Source organism: Microtus pennsylvanicus, chromosome 6, assembly GCF_037038515.1.
Source record: "Microtus pennsylvanicus isolate mMicPen1 chromosome 6, mMicPen1.hap1, whole genome shotgun sequence".
Classification (NCBI taxonomy): Eukaryota; Metazoa; Chordata; class Mammalia; order Rodentia; family Cricetidae; genus Microtus; species Microtus pennsylvanicus.
In genome coordinates, this window is record NC_134584.1 from 61416846 (window position 1) to 61443005 (window position 26160).

General features: G+C 35.6%; 1 protein-coding gene across 1 annotated transcript in view; it reads right to left on the minus strand.

The window, feature by feature from the left end:
- The window catches only part of Edil3 (EGF like repeats and discoidin domains 3), a 440770-nt gene that overhangs the window by 170702 nt on the left and 243908 nt on the right, over window positions 1-26160 (minus strand). The window contains exon 5 of the mRNA XM_075976362.1: window positions 22545-22658. Within this exon, the coding sequence (XP_075832477.1) occupies window positions 22545-22658 (114 nt within the window). The remainder of the gene's footprint in view (window positions 1-22544; window positions 22659-26160) is intronic.

The window sequence follows — 26160 nt, forward strand, 5'->3', positions numbered from 1 at the left end:
TTTTAATCAGCGTCTATCATTTTTACTTATCACATTATTCCTCTAATCTCAATTAATTGTTGAGATCAATCCTGGTATACAAAAAATCTAAGTCCATATTGCAACTTTAAAGAACTTATATGTTTGTTTTTGCACATATATTTTTTATATTCACTTATAAATGTATATATAAATTTCATGTAACATTATACTTGTTTTATGACTTTTTGTGTATTTGGTTCTTTCCTGATAGACTGGTATATTTCCTGCATTACTCATAGCAACTGGCAGTAAGAGGTACTCAGACACCTAACTATATTTCTATTAAGGCTCAGATAATTGATGGAATCTCCTTTTTCATCATTCTCAACAATGCTATGGATACATTTTAACCTCAGTCCCAGACTTTTCTATATCTATTTTCCTTCGTTTCCACAATTAGAAGAAGTACTATCTAAACATGTTGATTTCCTCTAGATGAACATACTATACATCCTACCTGCTCCCCTCCAAAATTGTGTGCAATTATTGAGTCATGATAAGCATTGCAATTTTAGTGACATTTATGTAGAGTGAAGAAATCTATAGAAAAAAATAATCTGGAACATTGGCCATCTATCTATGAATTTAGTATTAATAAATGAGAATACAGGTGAATTTATTTTGTAATCTCTGTTCCTGCTGTTTCTGCCACAGACTGAAGATTAAGGTTTGACATAGATCACATATCATTCGACCCAAGATTAGGGACATAGTGAAATTACTCGATTGGTAATGAAGCTTTCAACCAAGTCTAAAAACAAGAGTTTGATCCCCCCGAACCCACAACACAAAGGAGATAATTAACACCAAGTTGATCTCTGATCTTTACATATGTGGCAATATATACACTTTCCATATATACACATATTGTATACACACACATGATCACACGTATATAAGGGGGAGTTAGGAAAGGAATACAGGTCAGTTAATAAAGCACTTTCTATACAAGAATGAGGACAAGAGTTAAAAGTTCCATGATTTCAATATAGTCTGTAACCCCAGCGCTCCTCTAGCAAGATATGTGTTAGAAACAGGAGAATTACTGAGAGCTTATGAGTTAGCAAGCCTGGCATATGCATGAGTGAGTAATTAAAAATCTCAAGTGAAGCTGAAGACAAGGACCAAAAACCTGACTTTTTAGTTCTGCACACCGTGTTATACACAAATCCTCACAAAGCTAAACATGCATGTGTGTGTGTGTGTGTGTGCACATATGTGTTTTTGCCTCTTTGTATACTTCACAGGTATAACATCTCTTACTTCAGTAAGGTAGAGAGTGATTATATTGCAGGACTTAGCTTCGTGGGATCAAGTTTAAAGTTGGTGTCATTTCACATCTAGAGATGCATAACTGAGGTGGATTGTGAAAAGGCTATCTCAAGGATTTCTACCTCTTATATTTCCTCTCTTGCTGTTTAGCGTCACTGTAAATATAGGGGCCATTGTTATATTTCTTCACTAAAGAAAGTCAGTCCATTGTGATACAGAACATTGCTTTGTGTGTAATGGAGTGGCGCAGCATCAATTGGGGAGTGAGTGTTGGCAGTGTTACCACGGGGAACAGGACATTGGACCATAGGTGTCCTGCTAGCAAGATGAGCGCTCATCCATAATTTCCAAATCATTACCACTATTTATCATGTGCTTTGTGGCTTTACTTGGGGGTTTGTTTGTCACCTTGTCTTTTCAATAATCTTTTTGTATTTATCCAGCAATCATAATAACAATGAAAAAGCAATAGTTAAATATTTGTGTGTCAGAAAGAGGGCATTCCCCGCACACCCACTGTCTACTCTCATCACACTTGCGTGGACCCAGAGCTCATCATCATGTTTATAGTAATGTGAGTAAAATTATTCAATTAATTATAGTTACCTCCAACCTTCGTCATTTAGAAAGTGAGATTTTATCCTTGAATTTCAACACTGTTTTTAAAACTATCTTGTACTATGTGGTTAAAGCGGAATAGTAAAAAAGAAAAATCTTTTCATCCTTTAATAAAAGCAGCCTTGTTGCGACATTCCTTGGCTAGTTTGCTAGTGAGATTTCAAAAACTCTATAATTATATTTCTGAGAGTAGAGAAGCTGAACGTAGAGTGTAAAACAGTGGCCGTCTTTCATTTTTATGTTGCTAAAAAGTGTAAGACGAACATGAAAAATATTCCAATTTTTCTTTTAAAACTTCAGTTTAATTTAGATTAAATAGTTTTCTGTTCATACATTTAAATATATTACTTTCTGCTTCTCATTTTCAAAATTATAGTAGACGATGTTTTGTTCTCTTTGTCCCTCCCTCCCCACCCTCCCGCTCTGTGTTTGTGGGCCTCCTCTGTGTGTGTGGTGTTTGTGAGCCCCTTCTCTGTATGTGTGTGTGTGTGTGTGTGTGTGTGTGTGTGTGTGAGCCCCTTCTGTGTGTGTGTGTGTTTGTGGGTCCCTTTTTTTGTGTCTGTTTGTAAATATTACTAAAGTCAAAGGAACATTAGTTACCTACATAATTTCCCAAATATGCCTTATTCAATGTAAAATACAATGCATGTATTTTAATTGATGTTGAGGGGAGGCAGTAAATACAATGAGAAAAATGTCTACAAATGTCTTTTGGAAAGTTGAGATCAGAGGAGAGATTTGGCACACAAGACAAGGAAGGCACTGGCAACAATTAAAGGGCAGTCTGTGCATGGCCTTTGGCGAAATGCTGTAAGTAGAGGATTTGAATGGATCCCATTTATAATGGGGAGGAAAGTAAAACATCATTCTATGTTTCTAAGTATGTTCCTGATATTCCTTAATTTTGACGATAAAAATAAAGAAAATTTTAATAAGTTTCTGAGGGCATTACCCTACCTTGTAAAGTACATGAGAGATTTTCAACCAGTTACATTTAGTGCCTTAGACTAAATTGTCCCCTCTCCTGTTGCCATATTAATTTCAGTGTAAAAATTTATATATTTCTTAAAACTATTTTAAGATTAAATATTATGTTCTTTGACTCACAGGACATGGAACATTTACCTTTTTATGACTCTACCAACCACTATAGTGATACAATTAATAATAGTTTCATGTCAATATTTATAGTTTTGCATGATTAATAAACTCAAAGGAGCATGCACAAGGAACTTTGTCAAACTGCTCTAATAATGAAATAAGTCTCAAAAGATAGCACTTCCCACACTAAGAAAAGAAGATAAAATCACCTATGAATTCTTTTTTAACTCAGATATAAAAAAATCCTGTCACTTTATGTTGCTAGTAAGGTCTTATGCACAGCTTGCTGACCTAATGAACCTTTATTTAAAGGAAGCATTTTAAGTACAAATATTGTCATAATGGAGAAATCTCAATAAATGGAACTCATCATTTTTGTAGCAAAAGCAATAGAATAAGAATGCAAGAATAAAAAGTTCTGGCAGCCTATTTAATATAGAACTGATAATAGAGAAACAGAGGGGCATAACATAAATATAAGAAATTTACCAGTTTGGGTTTATATATAATTTGAAGGTGTTCCTCTTTTTATCCAGATAAATAGGATGGTTCTCTTTGCACAAACCAGAGAAGCCAAAAGAAGGTCATGACTACAATATACATATGTCTTAGTATCAAAGATCATGTATTATGTATTTTGATATCGCCTCAGCCTGTAGCGTAACTGTGTTGTTAAGAGTCTTTGAAAAATCCTGAGTTGTTAGACAATCCCTTATACTTTATACCTGTGTCCATTTAATTAGCATCGTTAAAGAAAGTCTAAGCAATTGTTAGGAGCATAGTTTTTGGGAGCCATAGACAGTTACGGGAGATCCTCCCACTCCTCCAGCCTATCGCCGCTGAGATACCAGCCCCTTGGGGCGTGGTCTCTCTCCCTTTAAAAAAAGCGGCCACTTCCCTCTCCTCTCTCTCTTCACTTCCTGCTCCGCCGGTGACTTGACTTCCTTCCTGGTTACGCAGAGGGCTGACAGTGATCTGTAAGTTTTTTCCCCTTTAAATAAATACCACCGTATTAATCATAATTCCAAACTGGTGTGGCATTGTTTATGACTTACAACGTTTGGTTTTAGAACCTCTCCTTTCCCCGCTCGGCTGCCGGCCGCGGCTTGGCGGGAGCCCTCCCTTCCTCAGCCACAGCCTGTGCCTTGCGGCTGCGGCCTTGGCCTCCCCACGTGGGATTTAAACTCCACAGGCCCGCGTAGTCTCTGCTCGCCTGGTTTGCTCTTTTCTGAGTCATTTTTAAATCTCCCTTGCAAGCACAGCTCTTAAGTGGCGCGAACCAGAGCACGCGGTTGCTGAAAGCTGCAACCCCTCAGGGTGACTCTGTCACGTGGAGGCATAAGCGGCTTCCAGGTTGCTCTTCTCTATCCCTGGATTCTGGTTTCTGGTTCCATCTCTGGAATTGATTTAATTACATTTACTTTGTTGAGCAACTTACATTTTCCAGTTTTTAACAAATACTAGGCGGACTCTGAAACAGGACCCTGTTTTCGTCGAGACTTGGCAACAGCGCCACCTGCTGGATAATAGGTAATATGGCAGTTCTCGTTTTCAACGCAAATTTTACTGTTCTGGTTACCAATACAATGGGTTATATCATGCAAGGTTTATATGACTATGGGGATAACTTAATTTACTGGTTACTAGGTTTCAGTATTCTTTTGCATATTCTATCATTTAGAAAGATCATGGCACTCCTAAGAACCATACAATCTTTACTAGAAACTCATGCAGGTCAGGAGATTAAGGATTCAAAAGAGACAATAATAAAAAGACTTGAAATGATTGAAGAAATGATTGGAGCTGGTGAACAGAGTAATAAGGCACAAGGACAGGATACAATGCCAACACCAGCTATTAGAACTGGCTTACCAAAGGTTTTAGCAGCATACCCTATACTTAATTCTGACAAAGCGTCAACTTCTAAAGGCTCAAAGGGAGTCAGAGAAGCTAGATGGACGCCAATAGCAATGAATGATCTAAAAGAAATTAAGCAAGCTATTGTTAATTTTGGCTTGCACTCTGCATACGTAAAGGAAATGATAAGGACTTGGGCTTCTAATGCTAGAGCTACCCCCCATGATTTCCATCAGTTAGTGTCTGCAGTTTTAGATAATGGACCTTCCTTGATGTTTGGAATTTATTTCAGAGAAGAATCCAAACATATGGAACAGCAAGGAAGAGCAAAAGGTATTGAGGTTTCCCAAGATCAAATTCTTGGTGCAGGAGAATATGCTGATCCACAGGTCCAAGCTCTTTATGATGATGAAGTACTGTGTCTATGTCACCAAGCAGCTTTAAATGCTTGGAATAGGATACAAGATCCAGCAAAAAGGGTTGAATCATATACCAGAATTAGGCAGGGTCAGAGAGAACCCTTTATTGACTTTTTGCAAAGATTAATTAAGGCTCTGGACATAGGGGTAACAGACCCAGAAGCTAGACGAATACTTCTTGAATCTCTAGCTTTTGAGAATGCAAACATAGAATGCAAAAAGATAATTGGGCCTTTAAAGTCTAGATCAGCACCTATGGATGAATGGATTCAGGATACGATGAATGTTGAGACGTTTAGCTATAACGATGAATCTTGGGTAGGAGAAGCGATTTCCACAGCAATGAGGAGACATCAAACTGCCAGGTGTTTTACTTGTGGTAAATTAGGACATCTGAAAAGGGATTGCAGGCACAGAATTTCTAGGAATATTATCTCCTCTGGGAATGACAAAAATAGGAGACCTAGGCCTTCAGGTATATGTAGGAGATGCAGTAAAGGCCGACATTGGTCCAATGAATGCAGGTCAACAACAGACAAACAAGGCAACCCAATACCATCGGGAAACTCCTTGAGGGGCCTCTCGCAGGCCCCCAAGCCAACAGTGGCCCAGTCATTCCCAGTCACAGTGGAGAACGTGCCTCACCAAGAAAATTAAAAGCTCCAATTTCTGCTGTAAAAAGTAATACTGGTCTAAATGATGAAATCCATGTGGAGGATGAATCAAAAAACCCAGTTGGACAGAGTAAACGTATATTTTGGCAGACTTCTATTAATGATCAAAGACCAAAGCTAAGAGTCTGTATAAATGGCACTTTTATTGAAGGCTTATTAGACACAAGTGCGGATGTAAGTATCATTACCCCAGAATCTTGGCATCCAAATTGGCCTCTTCAAGAGGTAGATGTTCAGTTCCTGGGAATTGGAACCCTATCTCGTGTAAAACAAAGCATAAGATGGGTTGAATGCATAGGGCCCGAAGGGCAAATAGGAAGACTAAGGCCATATATAGCCAATATTGCCATAAATTTATGGGGCCGTGACCTGCTACAGCAATGGAATACCCAGATTAACATTCCTGTAGTTCCAGGAACTCATAATTCTGGGAAGTATATGATGAGGTATTATGGAAAAAGGTCACCAGCCATTCAGGCTGTACAAGAACATACAGCCAATACCAAACCTTTAGAGGTACCAACAGCCCTTCCTTTAAAATGGCTAACTGAGAAGCCAATATGGATCAAACAGTGGCCTCTAGCTGAAGATAAACTACAGGCATTGGAACAGCTGGTGCAGGAGCAACTAGATGCTCACCACATTGAAGAATCAACCAGCCCTTGGAATTCTCCTGTGTTTGTTGTAAAAAAGAAATCTGGTAAATGGAGAATGGTGACAGATCTAAGAGCTGTCAACAAAGTAATTCAACCTATGGGCTCACTACAATCTGGAATTCCTTTGCCTTCTCTGTTACCAAAAGGATGGCCTCTTATAGTTATTGATTTGAAAGATTGTTTTTTCACTATACCGTTACAAGAAAAGGATAGAGAAAAATTTGCCTTCACAGTGCCTACTTATAATAATTCTCAGCCCAATAGGAGATATCAATGGACTGTCCTCCCACAGGGTATGCTCAATAGTCCTACACTGTGCCAATATTTTGTAAATAAGCCATTGGAAATAATTCGTAAACAATTCCCCAAGTCCATTATTTATCATTACATGGATGACATCTTGTTATCTGATTCAAATAAAGATACTTTAGAAAGGATGTTTGAAGAAGTAAAGAAAGTCTTGCCTAGGTGGGGATTACAAATTGCCCCTGAAAAGATTCAAAGAGGAAATTCTATTAATTACCTAGGTTACAGAATAGGGTTAGAGAAAATTAAAATGCAAAAGGCACAAATTAGGAGAGACCGGTTAAAGACTCTTAATGACTTCCAAAGATTGTTAGGAGACATTTCTAGTCTATGACCAGCTGTTGGGATAACACCTGATCTAATAGTCCATTTAAACAAAACCTTAGATGGTGATAAAGATTTGAATAGTCCAAGAAAACTGACAGCTGAAGCAGAAAAGGAACTGACAATGATTGAGGAAAAATTACAGGAGGCACATGTGGATAGGGTGAACCCAAATCTTAGCTGCATCCTAGTCATATTGCCTTCCAGAATTTCTCCTACAGGGATTCTAATGCAGAGGGAAGATATTATTTTAGAGTGGATATTTATACCTAATAAACCAAGTAAAAAATTAAAAACTTATGTGGAAAAAGTCTCTGAATTAATTATAAAAGGTAAGCTGAGACTTCGTCAACTAGCAGGTATAGACCCAGCAGAAATTATAGTGCCTTTTACTACTGAAGAAATAAAAAAGTTATGGGAAGACAATGAACCGTGGCAAAGAGCTTGTGCTAATTTTTTGGGAGAAATTAATAGCAACTATCCCAAAAGTGGTAGACTTAACCCCATAAAAAGAACTTCTTGGATTCTTCCTAGAATTGTACGTGATGCTCCAATAACTGGAGCCCGTACGTTCTATACTGATGCAAATAAATCAGGGAAAGCAGGTTACAAGTCAGATGAATTGAGTAAGGTGGAACAAAGCCCTTATAATTCTGTCCAGAAGGCAGAATTATATGCCATTCTTATGGTGCTAAGGGATTTTAAAGAACCTCTTAATATAGTTACAGATTCACAATATGCAGAAAGAGTTATCTTGCATATTGAAACCGCTGAATTTATACCAGATGACACAGAGTTGACTTCATTGTTTATCCAAGTACAAGACATAATCAGGAACAGGCTTTGTCCGATGTACATAACACACATCCGTTCCCATACAGGTCTGCCTGGTCCTCTAGCCCAAGGCAACGCTGAGATTGATCAATTATTGATTGGAAGTGTGTTGCAGGCCTCAGAATTTCATAAGAAGCATCATGTCAATAGTAAAGGCCTAAAGAAAGAATTTTCCATTACTTGGCAACAAGCTAAGGACATTATAAAGAGATGTCCTACTTGTTCTTTCTATAATCAAACACCGTTGCCTGCAGGGAGTAACCCAAAGGGCACTAAGAGAAATGAAATCTGGCAGATGGATGTGTTCCACTTTATAGAATTTGGTAAATTAAAATATGTACACCACACCATAGACACGTATTCAGGTTTTCAATGGGCTACTGCCCTGAGCTCAGAAAAGGCTGATTTAGTAATCACACATTTATTGGAAGTTATGGCCATCATGGGTATACCTGCACAAATAAAGACAGATAATGGTCCAGCATATGTATCTAAGAAAATGAAACGCTTTTTTGATTATTATAATATAAAACACATTACAGGTATACCAAATAATCCTACAGGTCAGACAGTTATAGAAAGATCAAATCGTACTATAAAGGATACGCTGAACAAACAGAAAGGGACCGAAAATACCCCCAGAAATAGATTACATAATGCTTTATTAACCTTGAATTTTCTTAACGCTAATGAGAAAGGAACAACAGCAGCAGAAAGACATTGGATAATGGAAAAGTCTGCTGAACTAAATCAACCGATTTATTTCAAAGATGTGCTGACCTCTCAGTGGAAGCCAGGAGATGTGCTACGTTGGGGAAGGGGTTTTGCTCTTGTTTCCACAGGAGAAGAAAAATTGTGGATACCATCAAAATTAATAAAGTTTCGATTTGAAGAGGAGAAACCTCTTGGAAAGGAGAAATGACAACTCATCCACAATGATGATATTCATACAGGTGGTAAGAAAAACATATAGAATGGGGGCAGGGTTCTGTTCTTATCTCCACAGGAAAACACTCATCTTTGAGAAATTCAAGGGACCCTGGATGTTTGGATACTGACAGATGGAAAAATACCTGCCCGATAGGAAATATCAAGAAAACTGAATGGGTTGTGTAAGTAATATTAAACCATATTTCTAAATTTATAAAGCTGGTTTTGAAGTTGGACTCTGGCTCAGTCCCTCTCCAATTCCAAGCCTGTTAGTAAGAGAAAAACCCAGAGTTTCTGGAGTTTCTGTCTCATGTCAAGAGCCATGATGTGGGACAGAAAGAAATATGAGTTTAGAAAACATCTTTGCTTTTCTTCATATCTATCATACTTTTCATTGAATATATCTATCATGTCTTTCATTGAATATATATATATATATATATATATATATATATATATATATATATATATGTCTATATGATTAATGCTTAAGTTTTTCATAATGAACAATGAGTTTTTCCTGAAGTGACATTTGAAGTTTCCAGGAAGAAGATGGGGCCCCATAACAACAACTCCACCTGGTTGATATGACGTCATGATACTGATAGCGCTACAACAAGACCTGCTTTGGGTACCAGCTGCACAAGACAGTTCCAACTTGGTTAGCTGAAATGGTGCACATCTTATACAACATTTTGGCCAGACCTGCACAAAATACTCAGAGACTATTGGCAATTTTAAAAGACATTGATCTTGAAATTTAACCATCATTTTACTTTCACAGGATCCCCCAGAAAGAACGTCGCCCCCATGACAGCTGGAAGTAATTCTAGAGGACGACGTCCCCTCTCCCAGTAAAGTTTGCCCTTGGGTTTAGGGACATCATTTAGGGGTTGATTATAATTAGTATACGATTGAGGGTTGGGGGAGGAATTTTATAAGCTCAGGGATCATTTTGAAAAAAAAAAGAGGGATGATGGGATAATAGATTTGTAATTGTGAGTTACTGTTTTTAGACAAATATATTGGTATAGATTCTTGTATATTGATACAAAGTTAAATTATATTGACTATTGTATGCATGCATGCTTCTACCTTGTTTAAAACATTTTTATGTATTGACATATATTGTATTGTATATATTTACCATATTGCTGTGTACATTTCTACCTCTGATTAAGATACTTATATAATGTTTGTGTATTGATATATATTTACCTACTACAATGTATATTTGTACATTGTTTATATTTGGAGGTCATTGTCCTCATTTGTTTCACAGTTGTTTATTGTCTTAATCTTTAAGTTAGATAGATATTGAGAATTATATAGACTATAGTCATCTAAGTTTGTCATTTATAATTAGACTAATCAGGTTCTTTAGATATATAGAGATTATACTCAGTATAGATAGATAATCTTCAACTTCTTCAAAGAGCTGTAGAAAATGGCCTTTAATCTAACTCAGAGTTTTGTGGTAGTGAGACACAATTGCTCCTGGCAACACCACTCTATTCCCGAGAGAATGTTGAGCACCAAAGACACTCCACCTGGAGCCTTTCTTTTTAGCAGAACTGGCCTTTGGGCAAAGAAATGCCCGTACCTCAACCACCGACAAAGATACAGAGCATGCATCAATGGATAAAACAGGACTGTCTTATCCTGCCAAGACAGGGTAAGATAGTTTTGAAAAGTTGCTTGCCTTTGAAATTGGTGTGTCAGTTATGTTAGGCCTTAGCCAAAGTTGGTTGCTTCAACGCTGCTAATGTGACTTTGGGTGATTGCCTAGGTAGCTAGTTGTCTCTGTGATTTGTTGCATGTTTTGGAAGTTGTTTTATTGAACTTCCTAATTAACCAGGTAACATTATTTCCCTTCTCAGATCTTTGATGGGGTTGAAGACTATATAGATGTAGTTACTTTTCTCTCATGACTTGGCCAAGTTATTTATTATACAAGACCTAAGCTAGTTAGAATAGGATATTTGTACTTATTGTATATAATTTCATAGTAGGTTTAGAACTCTCTTATTTAAACAAAGGGGGAGGTGTTACAGGAGGTCCTCCCACTCCTCCAGCCTATCGCTGCTGAGATACCAGCCCCTTGGGGCGTGGTCTCTCTCCCTTTAAAAAAGCGGCCACTTCCCTCTCCTCTCTCTCTTCACTTCCTGCTCCGCTGGTGACTTGACTTCCTTCCTGGTTACGCAGAGGGCTGACAGTGATCTGTAAGTTTTTTCCCCTTTAAATAAATACCACCCTATTAATCATAATTCCAAACTGGTGTGGCATTGTTTATGACTTACGTTTTCAATAGACTGCATTAAACATGTCTAGGTGTAACTGAATCTAATATTTAAAAAAGAGCTACCTTTAAAAAACAATTACATTTAATCCTAATTTAATGCTTTAAAAGTGATACACAACTTGTTAAAAATCAGTTACAGATGCTGAGACAGCTCAGTGAGAAAGAGCACTGTTGGGTGCTCTTGTAGAGGAACTCAGTTCAATTCTCAGTGTTCACAAGGTGGCTCATAATCAACTGTACCTCCAGTTCTTCTTCTGAATTCCTTGGCACATGGCACACATGAAGACAATGCATCCATAAAATAAAATAAACTTAAAAAATCATGTACAGATGTACTTTCTTCTCTGGTATGAGTCCACATCTACTTATTCTTGAGGTGATGATTCTGAACAACTGAAACCTTTTTTTATGAACTCATACACCAGTGACTTATTATGCATCACCTGTGCGAAAGACACTGTAGTCAAATATCAATTCCTATTAACTTCTACATGGATAATCGATTAAGAGATTCCAACAGGTCAGAAATGGTGGCCGTGAAGGCATGGCATGTATAGTCTTCAGTTGACTTCCCTTTGCCTTTTAAATACATCTAAGAGTTAATAGATGATTTCATCTTTCTACACATTAGAACTTTCTAAACCTACACTGTGGTTAATACATATCTTATTTTGTTTTTTTCCCCTTAGGTATTATATGCATAGTGACAGAAAACAAAACTCATTAGAGAGAACAATAATTGACTAATATTGACATCCAGTGACAATTCTTGATGATAAGTTTTAACTCCAAAAGCTTCATTCACATTATACAGAGGAAACATAGTTGGTTACAGATAAACCATGAATTAGGGGTTTTAAGTCCTTTCTATCACATAGATATTACATAGATATCACCCATTATTAGCTGGTGATATTGATAGTTATTTTTCAGGATGATGCCCTTGAATGAATAGAATAAAATACAAGAAAACACAAACTGCTTTAAAATGTTTTATATATACTTACTAAAACATTATTAAAAGACCTAATAATTGGTTTGATAAAATTTATATTAAGAAAAACATTCCTTATATTGCTAGATATTTAAATCAAGTATAATGTGATATGAAAATGTATGTGATATTTGCTACTGCTTGTCATAGCTTGTACTACTATTCTAGTGGTAATTTCCTATATTCATGGGATTAGAGGCTTAGCTTCCTAGAGATATCCTTGCCAGGCAATCACAAGGCTATCAGCTTAATCCCCAGCACAAGATATATATATATATATATATATATATATATATATATATATATATATATATGTGTGTGTGTGTGTGTGTGTGTGTGTGTGTGTGTGTAGAGAGAGAACAAGACTATATATATATTTGGGCAACTATTGAAAACTCAATATATGGAGTTTTATTCAAGCTCCTTTGTTCATTTATACCTTAAGACCGCCTGCCTTGATTAAATACTTAGTAGAAAGTATTTAAAAGAATGAGACCAATAATGCAGTTAGTAGAAAAGCTTTGTCTATAAGTCTCACGAGTGTGCTGAACAAGGAAGACACCAATTGACATGCCAAACTAAACAGGGAACAGCCCATATACTCCAACTCTACATAAAGAACTACAGGCATCTGAGGATGCTGAGAGTGGTGGTCTCCCATCAGGAAAATATCAGTTGATTTTCCCGTGTTATATGGTCAGTCCTGAATATATACACACAAATAACACTATGTGGGCTGAGCACATTTTCTGCTACAGTTTCCTCAGAGACAGAAATTTAAGATCCTTAACCAGGAAGGCAAACAACTCAAAAGTGCTTCAGCAAGTCCCTACCCTGAAACTGACAAGATCCCCTCAGTCTCTCTCTTTCACAGTTAGCAATACAACTGCAAAGAAATGACTAAAATAAGGCAAGGGGCAAAGCAAACTTTGAGAGCAGATCATCTGTCTGGAAGAAGTAGATACCAGCCAAGAGCATGGAAGAAATGTAGACAAACTGGAAATATGCTCTTCAACCTGCTGAACTGACTGCTGGCTATGTAGCATGTTCTTGGTTCCCAGTTTTTGTGAAGTGTCACTTGTGCTAGGGTGGACCTTGGTGATGAAGCTGTCGTTGAGTCGTTTCTGCACCTGTAAGTGAATACTTCCTATACTTCTGTAAATATCCCCAATAAAATTCACTGGTTCACCACGTTGGACTTTGGTCATATCTGTATTTGGCACGTTGTGGGATCCTTATCTGGGAATAGGTATGTGTTCTGTCTCTCCAGGAAACATTCTATCATGCTACAGCAGGTTATAAAAATAAATGTGTATATACAAATACAAGTACATACATACATACATACACACACAGACACACACACAGACACACACACAGACACACACACACAGACACACACAGACACACACACACACACACACACACACACACACACACACACATATATATATATATATATATATATATATATATATATATATATGCCTGCAATAACAATTAGTGAATAAAAACAGATATGAATTTGTGGGAGAGCAGGTAAGGGCATGTGACTTTAAAGAAAAGAAAGACTAGGAATCAATGTTACTATATTATAATTTCAAAAATACAATAATTATAAATGAAAAGAAGATTATTAGTTATCCTAGAATACAGGGATAATTCTATTGGAAAAGGAGATGATATTATTAAGTTACTATTTAGTAGATAAGACATAATATTTACAGATGAGTCATCATCTAATAGGTGTTCACCAAAATCTGTGTTTATTTGAAAGTAAGAAAATGTAAAGTGAATTTTACTTGGATGGAGCCAACACAGCAATTTCAGAATTTTTTCTGAGTATAGAACTGCATTTTCCATGCTGGGTATTTTGTGGTTGGATAATCGTGACATGCATTTATGGACTTCCTTAAACAACTCTGGTTCTCTCCATTTCTCTTGTCAGAAAGTTTATTTTTTGGCCTACCCTAGTTTTCCTTGAAGTTTACTATTGCCCTCACTGACTTTGCACTTCTGGTTCTTTTTATAGAACCATACTCAAGTTCAAGTCACTTTCATGTTGGATATTTTATGTGTCTGATTCTTTAGAGTTCTAAAAAGAAACATAATATTGACCAGATAAGGCTATTCAGGTAAGTACTATGAAATTTATTTTTACAACCGTGGCTGCTTTAATGTCTCTTTTGAGTTATATGCTCAGATTAACATGCCCCATAACCTGGGATCGTATCTGCGATTATTATCTCTGACTTACACCTGTGCAGTCTAGACACTCAATCCAGCATGCTTCTCCACCTACTGCTGCAGTTACATAAGGACCATTAATGTCTTGAGACTTTAATTTAGAAGTTCTTTCCTAAGGCTCTATTTTATTGACCAACTCTTTACAAACATGATCTTCTTTGTTCTTTCTTACTTTCATTTCTCTGATTATCATTTAGTTTTGATTTTGAGTTTTGAAATGAGATCTCATTTTGCCTAGGGTGGACTTGAACCCATGGTATATACAACCAAAGGTAACCATGAACTATTGAGCTTCTTGTTTCTACCTCCTTTGTGCTGAGGTGATGGGCACATGGGTCCATATCCAACCTTCGATTACTTTTTCATTGTGAAAACACACACACACACACACATGCGTGCACACACACACACACACACACACACACACACACACACACATACACACACTTCCTTTCTTAGCAATGCCATCCAGTCATCTCTGTTTTTAATTGTTTCTTAATAGCTGAGTTTTAATTAACATGATTGTAGAAGTATATTAATAGTATTTAGCTTTCTAAGAGGTCTTGACTGAAATCTATCATTTGTAACTTAACTTCTTTTAACCTTTAATACCAGTAAACAAATAAAGATATATTTACAACAACATTTTCTCCTGGGTTAGATAACATTTCTCATCCACAGGAAATGTAGTTAGCTCTTATTTTCACTTCATTTTATTTTTTGCATATGATTGATTCCCATGCAGTTAATATATCCCCGAAGTGCACTGTGCATGATGTGTACTGATTTTATTTAAAGCTGTGTTATACAGATCAAGAACTTTAATTAGTTTATTTGGGAATGAAAGGCACATCCATCCCAGTTGAAAGGATGGTACCAATCCGAATAGGGTTCTCTAGCTTCCACATCTGAATTTTATCATCTAAAGGTTTCCAGGGGACAGCCCACATCTTTGTAACAAGCAACCCTACTTTCTTCAGATGTCCTAATTACACTGGCAAATTCGACACACCCAGGCAGAAAGAAGTTCATTTTGCCTGCGTCTCTCAGCAGATACAGTTAGCCTTGATGTAGAATTGCACACATGGCCTTGGCACCACTGAAAGCCTTCGGTAGGAATCATTCATGCTGCTTCTGTCACTGTTAAATTAAGCTCCAGGTTGCCAGTAAAATTTATTGCACCTATTTAAAATCTGTGAGAGCTCTGAAAATAACTCTATCATTTGGGTTATTGCAGTTATTGAGGGACCATCTATAACCTTTCTCTGTCTGAAAAAGGCATGCATTCCTGCTGCTGCTGGCCATGATAGCATAGGAAATCATTGTGGATTTTGATCTAATTTCCTCATTATGAATGAACTCTTTCAGGCTCACAATGATCATCAGACCCTAAATTTGACGAATGTATACAAGAATGCCTTCCCATTACATGTAGAGGTTAATGTGCAATGTTATTGCTTGGTAGCTAAAATCTGTCATAAAAATTCTATTTTAACCATGTCTCAGGTTCTAGACTTGGAACAACTTCTTTTCTAATGATTTTCTTGTGTAATTTTTTCACTTTTGATACTACATATGCTTTAAGTTCTTTGATAGTTTCACATGCTACAAGTCCAGATGATAAATGTTACAATTTGAATTTATAATCTAAGAAAGGTAAATAAAAGGCTAAATTGAAAATCCAAGACATCTACAGTGTAACAATAGAGGAATAGTGCCATAAATAAAAATTCAAAGTTATTGTATGGTATTTCATTCATCATTTACAACCCAATATTAAACTACAAAGAAATGAGAACGTGATTCAATTTGTTAGAGGTATTTTCATGCGTTCTAGAAAGGTCTACAAGAGCCAGTTGTTTATATTTCTTTCTCTTTTATTTCATTATCATTCTAAGGACCAGTGTACTCTTCTCCCTAAATAATACCTTTTGTAGGATATGAGATTTATGAGAAAACATGTATTATGGGAAGATTGTGGAAGCTCTGCATATAGGACTATGTCTGGCAATATACTGGCCTCACAACCACTCAGCCATTCTGCCTATAAATTCAACTATATTACACTTGGTAAATTCCCACTTCCTTAACACGTGGGTCTGGTCTGCTGTTGGCCAAGGGACTGGTGTTTGGCCCTGTTCAGGGCCCAGGTCACCATGTTCCGCATTCTGCAACATGGTATGGGAGGAAATAGTAACCCAAACAATGTGAACCCTAGTCATGGCACACTTTGATCTCTCAAAGGGATCTCTCCTGCATGCCTAGGACCCATTAATGACAGTATGGGACAACCTATTCTTGATGGAGTTGAAGGGGGAAGAATGGATCTGCAATAAAACACAAAATTCGCTTTTGTTTGTACAAAAACTTCCTGTATTCATATGGTAGGTATAATGTGACATGAACCTTTGCCCAGGTATGTGATGTAGATGTTGGTACAGGGAATGCCTCACTTAAAGTGATGCTTTGAGTATCATGGCTATTGATTTCATTGCAGGTAAGATCAGGTTGGGTGCTGTCTCACTGTGACATTAGGCTATTCCATAATCACTCTGCTAATGAAAAGGTAACATTCATTGTTATGTCTTTTTTTTTCAATTTCTCAATTCCAATGTCCTTTAGCTTAGGTTAAAAACTACTTTCTTCTGGTTTCATCTAAAATGTTTATTGTGTAATGCTTTTGTCATAGTTGCTCTTGTTTGATTTCATGATACTTGTCAGTTTTTATAATCAGAGTCTATATTATTCTTTCTCACACCATTAATCTGTGTAATGTATGACAGTCGAAATTGATTCCATTCTGACTATTGTTGCTCCCTAGTCTCAGAACGAAAGTAGCTGGATGTAATTAGAGAACAAATTAATTTATTCACAGATGTTATAAAACCTCATATCTATGTAGTCATGCCAAGAATGCTTCAAAAACATTCATCTCTGGTCTATTTAATCACAGATTTGAATGCAATCTGATTTATTTGCTTTTATTCATATTTAATGTTTTTCCAAGTACTGATAATTTTTAAAAACCTTATTTTATATACAAGTTATTTTGAAAATGTGGGAGCCTTTGTGTGACTCAGTTTCCATCTGGAGTCCATTCTGACTTATAAGTCATCTGAGTTCAAGCTTGCCTGCTCTGCTTTTTCCAATAAACTTGAGGGTTATGGGAGACTTCTGATTTAGCCCATGGGAAAGAGCGTTTTGCTCATGAGAAAAGAACACTATCTAGTAGAAAGTATACTTCTGACACCAAACCTCCGGAATATCAAAACAGAAAGTAAGACTGCTTTAAAGCATCAAATGCATGTTAGAGAGGAGGCTGCTCATTTAAGGACAGGAATGGCCTGTGGTTAGATACTGACTGTGCCACGGTTTGTCCTGCTTTTGTATATAAGCAAGCTCTAAAATAAACTCTGGGCCATTTGTCTGCTTGATTTGATCAACAGGCTGCTAGACAGACCTCCCAATTCTATCCTGTATCTTTTGTCTCAGTTTCTTTCATTTGCCTCTCCTTTGACCTTAATGACTCTCCGTTCCAGGAACCCTCGCTGACTTTGTAAGAGCATGCTCCTACATAAAAATATGCCTTTTATTTGTCTATTTGCTTATGCTTTCATCTTATAAACATATATTAATTGTACAGGTAAAGCAGTTCATTATGGAATTTCATTATGGAATTTTCCATACACATGTACTATACATCTATTAATTTACTATCCATTACTCTCCCTTATATCTTTCTCTACTCTTATTGGTAAATTTTCTCTTTCCTAAGTTATTCTAATATTATTAGTTTCCAGTTCACTTTCACCTTAGCAGTTATCAAGAAAACCATCGACAACAAATGCTGATGAGGACTCATAGGAAAGGAAATTGTATACACACACGGCACAGCCATACTACTCCTTGGGTGTACACCTAAGGAGAATTAAGTGACCATAACAACAGGGCCACAAGCCCAGCCACGCTGCAAGATTCTTGTATTCTCAAGAGTCAAATCACGGAAGCAGCCTATTTACCTATCAACTTAACAATGATAGAGAAAATGCAGTATGTATAAACAACTAACTTTTATTCCACCATAAGGAAGAATTCATTTATGTCATTTACAGAGAAATCAATGGAAGTGGTGCTGTCTGATGACATACAACAAAACCAAAAGAGAAATATAAAATTTCTCCAATATAAGATACAAGTTGTTTCAATAATTTTTTTTAAAAACCAGTTTAAATAGATTAACAACAAAATTACATATTAACAAAGTGTGCTATGTTTTAATACATACATTTTTATATAAGGTCCAAATCAGGTTATATATACCTCTTCATTATTTCTAGATAAAAACATTAATATAATCTAGCTATTTGAAATATCATATTATTGCTATTTCTAGTTACTCTAAAACATAACTGCTCTCCAGAACTTATTTTTCCTATTCATAACTTGTTACCTTCCTCCAGCTCTCCCACAATATCACATCCTAACCTATACCATTCTCACTTCCATAGATCAGTCTTTTATGATTAACAAATGTGTGAGCTTACATGGCCTTTGTCTGCTGGGATTATTTTACTGGTAGATTTCTTGAGTGCTATATATTATAATTCATAATATATTCATCTTTATGTTGTAAGAAGATACCACATTATTTACTCTAAATACATTGCTTATGTTTCCTTTTCACTAAGGTTTTTGAAAAAGAGCATTGATATCTTAAAATAGCCACGAACACCGAAGCATGAATGAATAATTAAGGGTTCATGGTTGACTTTATATTTTAAAGAAGGGAAAAGATAGTAACTGCTGTCTCCTGGAGTTATTTTATTTGGTGTAAGAGTATTTATCCTTATATAATTGGAGATGCCTCAGTATTTTTTTTTTACCTCATGCACCTTAAAAATCGAATCATCTGAGACATTATTGCTGTCTTCCACACACATTGTTCTCAATCACATATACTCAGTTACTAAGCATGGGTAAGTTGAGTATGTAAAAAAATAAATTAAATAAAGTTACATAGATATTTAAAGATACCATGAGGCTTCATTAATAATACCATTTTTAATAAGTAAAAATTCTTGTGGCATTGTTTATAGTTTTTAATATAGATGTCTTACAAAATACTTGATATATGTGGCTAATACAATGTCCATTAATAGAAATCAATTTGTAGATGAGGAATCTGAAGCTTAAGATGAGTAATTAACTCAGTTGTATAGTGAAAGGAATAGCAGAAAGGAGAAATTTGAATTCCAGTTCTATTTATTAGGGCAAAGTCTATGTTCTTGCCTCCAATATTGCCAAGACAACTTAAGGTCACTCCTCAAAGGCAAGTGCTTGAAAGTGTGTGGTGTAACAAATTCATTCCTTTGTCCCACAAATGGCAGGAACATTATATGCAGGGTTGCAGGTTATGCAGCTGCAGCTAGCTGGGATTCAGGCCAAACTGTAGTTTACTAACCATGCAATACCTAAGGAAGTTACTCAATTAATCTCTAGCTTCATTCTCTCCATAAAGTGAAGCTGGAAATAGACAGAACCTATTTCAAACGTTGCTGAGAGGATTACGTAAGTTGGTTTCTAAATTATGTAGAGGGGAGTTTGACACACAATGCGGCCTTAAATTAAAATCAACATTATGATATGACCGCTGTCATTAAAAATTATTTCAAGATCTCAATCAAGTTCCAAGGGTATAACATGCATTTCACATGTATTTATAAAATGTTTGACCACTTTTCAACTGAGTAAACCAGTGTTGATAGAAAGATATTGGCATACATGCTAGTAGCAAAAAGACAAATATACATGTATAGAGAAGTTAAAAGTAGATATTATATGTACCTGGGTATTTGCATATACTAATTAATTTGTTAGTGAAGGTTTCAATTGTGGCTGCTGAAAAGGAAGGCAAATAAACCTAGCTCTAAATTTTCAAAATTTTTTCACATATATTATGTTTTGTTACAACCATAGGTAGAATTATTAGAACAAAGGTTGATAGAGGCACCTACACTATTTTACTCATCTGCTATATAGAGCAGTTTGGTATTCTGAAGCATTACCTTATTTCCTACGGAGGAGTTTGGTTTTGTTTTTGACCCCCATCACCCCAAATCATATGAGTCTCAATTCTTTTTTGGCATTATGTTCTGGAGTTATGAATTATAAGAGCTCTATGGGTAACTATTTTATCCATAAATAGTGTAGTGATGAAAATGCATTTTAGTGTCATTCCTGAAATTTAATTATGACCTATTTAAACATTCAAGATATGCATATGGTTATTGTGAGCTACAAAACCCAACAAATAAAATCAAGTCTGGTTATTTTTAGATTAGTTAACTAATATGCTTTCAATTTCCATTGCATTATTTCAGCTTAAGTATCACATCCAGTTAAACATACATGACAAAACACATCCATTCTCATAAGGATGCGTTTATCATTACAGAACGTCATCATTTTTCTCCAAGCTGTTTATGAAATTGGCCCCCTGAGCTCTTGAGCTTGTCATTTAAAATAATCAAGGGAAACTACACAAAGACTTTAATTAGAGGAATTTTGTGATACTTTAATAAATACAGGGACACCTAAATGATATTCATGCCAATCAAAAGTGATTTCATTAAGAATAAAGAACAATGAACTTTAATCAAATCTTGCAATAAATAAATGGAAAATAGTACATGTTAAAGCAAGTGTGTTGTGTGAACTATATACAAATCTAAGCTGAAATTATTTTGCCTTAACCCACCTATAAATATAGTTAATAAACAGCTACTAATAATATATTTAAAAATTCCATTAGACAATTCTGATTCCTGATAGGTAATTTTCATGTTAAATGTGGAGTGTTGCCTTATACTTATAAATGCTGATTGGCCAGACAGGTTGTATAGGCAGGAAAACTAGACAGGAAGTAAAAATGATGCAATGAGAACAGGAGAATTCTGGGAAGGAGGAATTCCTCCTACTCCTGCCCAGACTCTGAAGAAGCAAGATATGAGCTGCCCTGCTGAGAAAGGTACCGAACCAGGTGGCTAGCTTAAATAAGAACAATGGGTTAATATAAGCTACAAGAGCTAATAAGTAGCCCGAGATAATGGGCCAATCAGTTTTATAACTTATAGAGATCTCTGTGTGATTTTCTTTGGGGCTTGCCGGCTGTGGGGTACTGGGCAGAACATAAACCCCAACAAGCATGATACATCTTGTGACTTATGTTGTGAAAACTTGGGAAAACCATATGAAACATCAGCCTGAGTTTCTATAGCTAAATATCAATCTACATTATTATTATGAATTTGAATTAAGTTATTGTGTTATTCAGAGGGCACAATATACATAAAATCAGCACTTTATGGAGTTTCCTTAAAGGCCCAAATTATGAACTATTGTTATTGGTGTTATTATTTACAAAGGTTTACCGCAAGTTAAGCACCATTCCATTGATTACAGGCCTGTCACTCTTCTTTCCAACTTTAATTTAAAAAATTAACAATAAATTGTTAAGGAATAATTTCCTCCTACTTATTAACATTTTCTTAGCTATTAGTCCCAGATATCAGAACTCTACTATCATAGGTTCCAAATCCTTGCTGGATTATAGTTTATCTCTGTATGTTAACTGCAACTGAGTTAATTTCCATTATATTTTCAATCCAATGCATCTCTCTTGGTTGGCATAAATTTTAGTGTTATGTATATCGATATGTAAAATGGGAGCAATGCAGAAATAAGCCTGGGTATCTGATGAGAAGCTCCCATTCTTTTCAGATTATGCATGTTGCATCTCCATGTCTCTAGACTGAATAACACCCCCAGAGAATATATGTATCAATAAGAACACATATGCAATGAGTCACTCAATCAATCATGCATTCTCAAAGCAGATGATAATAATTTAGGTTCATATTCCACTGGAAATGTAGACTTAACAAGTGAAAGCAGGTTTATGTATAAATGTAGTTACATTATAACACTTACTATGTTGACAGTTTCTTCCCATATATTCTCCTGGGCATTCGCAGGAATAGTTAGCAACGAGGTCTGTACATATTCCACCATTTCTGCAAGGCTCAGCTTCACATTCATTTATATCTGAGGGAGGAAGAACAAAAGAAGAAAAGTATTGACACAAATGTGTGGATATTAGAAAATGTAAGCATGTTACTCTTTTGAGTTTATGTGCACAGCTTTTAGAACACAAATGCGGCTTAAGCCAGCATTTTATTTTAAAAAAATTAGATCAATTTTAAGTAGAATTGAGAATCTATGCAAGATCAACAGACTTAAACCATTCCACAGTTCTAAAAAAATATGATTAGTTTGGGGAAATATTTGGTGCATCCTTAGAATTAAATCAAACAAATTAGCCCTGATAGAGAAAAATTGGTTTCTCTTACAAGATCTCAAATCTATCCTGCAGCAATAACTGCCAATTAACACTGTCTCGTTTCATCTCAATTCATTAAAATTCTAACTGACAGAGAGGTTTTAGTTTCTAAATAGTTTGTCTTTGATGAGAAGCAAATTAGAGTTAATAGCTAAAGCTCATTTCATGTAAAGTATAATAAGTGTAAATGATGACCGCTTCCTAAACTCATTCATGAGTTTCTAAAGTTAGGTTGGCTAGAGGGACTTACCTTTGCTATATCATCACTACATGATGTAAAACCATGCAAAACAGAAACCATGTAATGATTTACACTAATATCCATGATAGTTTTAGACAACAGAAAAAATAATGTGAGTTTTTGAAACTTTTTCTTTCCGTGTATTTGTGTGTGTTTGCACGTATGCTTTGTGAATGATTTGATTACACTGTGTAAAGATATGTCACTGTGTGAGGTTTAATAAAAGGACGAGTGGCCAATAGCTAGGCGAGATGTATAGTCAAGACCGTTGGACAGTGAGAGATCTGAAAAGAAGAAATTCAAAGTCACTAGCCAGAATACAGGGAGCAAGGCACCCAGGAAGAGAGATAAAAGTCACGAGTCATGTGGCAACACATAGATCAATAGAAATGGGGTAATCTTAACAAACATAAGCTATAAGTCAATGTTTTATAATTAATAAGAAGTTCTCCGTTTTTTTTTTTTAATTTACTTTTTTGTGAACTGGCAGCCCAAAGATAAAGCCTATTACCTATGGTATCCAACATCTGGCCACATATATCCACATAAGGCCTAAGAAACTTTACAAAAATCTTCAAAACATAGAGTCAATTGATGCTTCCTGGTGACATCAGTCACTCCAGTGGGCAACAAACAGAGGTTTGACTACCACCTGCTGTCTGTGGGCTGGAGCCAGTGACCAGCACCATGCACTAGTACCATTTGCTAAGCTGAGCCATATGGTTTCTGACATAGCCAGTTTTATATTTGTTTCATGTACTCAGTTAAGACTGATCCATACTTAAAAGACCTCTAAACAGGTTACAGTGTCTTTAAAAAATGTATGGGGGTTTAAAAAAAGAAAAGAAAATGGGTATAGAAAGTCATTGAAAAATTATTTTAAAAGTAAAATATAAGATAAGAATTTAAAAGATAGAATAAAATACAAAAAGGAAAAGCCACATTAAGATGGAAAACACAGAGAGTCTAGAGCCCATATAGTGTTTTGTCCACTTTGAAGTTCTGAATGCTAATGAACAGAAAAGAACAGATCCTGAGAGATAGTGGACTGTGGAAGGGACTGCTGAATTAAAACAGCCTAGAAACTTTGGGAATGCGTTAATTTAAAAATGCAAGTTCAAAAATGTATTGCATTGGGGAAAAGGTTTTGCTTTTATTTTCACAGAAAATGTAAATCTTTGCTTTTTATTCAGGTTAAAGATGATCAAGTTTGAGAGGGAAAGACTTCCTGAAAATTGTAATTATAGACATTAAAAAAAAACTATGAGAGGTGATACATATTTTACCTGTTCAAAAATAAAACAAAAAGTCATCTTTGGCTGGTGTGTGTACAATATAGAATCCTAACTTGTGTCAGTGCAGATATGTATGTAACCTTTAAATGTTTGTTTGTTTTCAGATCAAAGGAACATGGATCCAATAAAAATAGGTGGCCCAGGTACTCCAGTCTCTCAGAGTACCTCTGTTGCAGTTTCCTCAGAGTTCTGTTTCCAGAAAAGTTTCGAGGCTTCTGGCTGAGATGGTCTAACCTCACAGACTATTCTAGCAAGGACTACAGATAAACCTTGTACTTTCTCTTCCACAGAGAATAGACAACAAATGTTATGGCTAGTTTTTGCAGGACATAGCCATTAACGAAGTTTTCTCAGGGTCTTTTCAAGATGTCATTACTCCTACTCAACAGGAAGTACCCAAGAGATTATGATGCCCACATCCCCAAGAGTTTAGGTTGGTGTTTTTGTAATTCTATTGGTATGGATGTTACAGATGCTTGTCATCATTTATCAAGGTTAGCAACAAGTTGTTACTGACCATGATCAGGAATAATGTTTAACAAAGGAGATTAGATTAAAGGATCTTTTTTCTGAAGGGAAAAATGGAGAATACATTAGAGAAATGATGGGATAAAATGGTAAATTATTGCATGCAATTTTGAGCAACCATTAGTATCAAATATTTTACATTGGTATGGATTTTTATATCTTGGAAATTTAAAGTTAGTTTTATTTTATTGTGTGTATGTTTCTACTCTTGTTTAAAGTATACAACTCATTAAAAAATGTAAAGTTTTAGTCCTTGAAATCTATTTAAGATATTTTCAAAAGACATGTCATCTATATCAATCAAATTTATAGTCAAATTAAATATGTTTTCAAGGTCATACAGAGATATAATTTAGATAAATATTTCAAACACTTTGAAGACCTACAGAATATGGAGTTTAAAATGTCATAGCAAGATAAGGCTTTTCATCACAGCGAAGAATGTCTGCTCCTGGCAGCACCAGTTTACTTCAAAAAAGAATGACAAAGCATCAAAAAATATTCATGTGGAATTTAGTTGTATTTTGGCAAAAGCGAGCCATTTGGCAAGAAATTGTTCTTGCCTCTATTACTGACAGTATGATGTCACAAGCAGGGCACAAAAGAAAGATTCTGCTAAACTTTACCAAGACAAGGTAAAACAGTTCTTCAAAATTTATGCTTTATGGAAAAGTCTGTTTTATTTAGTCCTATAGACTGAATATGGATGCCCCAACACTATAGGAAACTTGGGGGAGATTACCCAGACCTTCAGATGTCTCCGACATTTCTTAGTTGTGGAAGATTCTTGTTCTGCACTTTTTATTTTTTTAGGCAATATTATATCCTTCTGGGGTCTTTGACAAAGTAGCAGACTAGATACTTAAAGATTTCCTTAATTATGATAGAAGGTAAATTAGGTATAAAACATTGTTCTCACCAAAATAAAATTAATAATAGTAATTTTTTCTGAATTTGCCAAATGCAAATGGATGGAATGGGCATTGCAAATGTAATTATAACTTGATAATTACTCTTATTGTGTATAGTTTTACCATGTTAGAGTTAAAACTCTTTCCTTTATAATTAGACAAAAAGGGAGAAATGTGAAATTTTTGATTATACTGTGTAAACATGTGTCACTATGATTGGTTTAATAAAAGT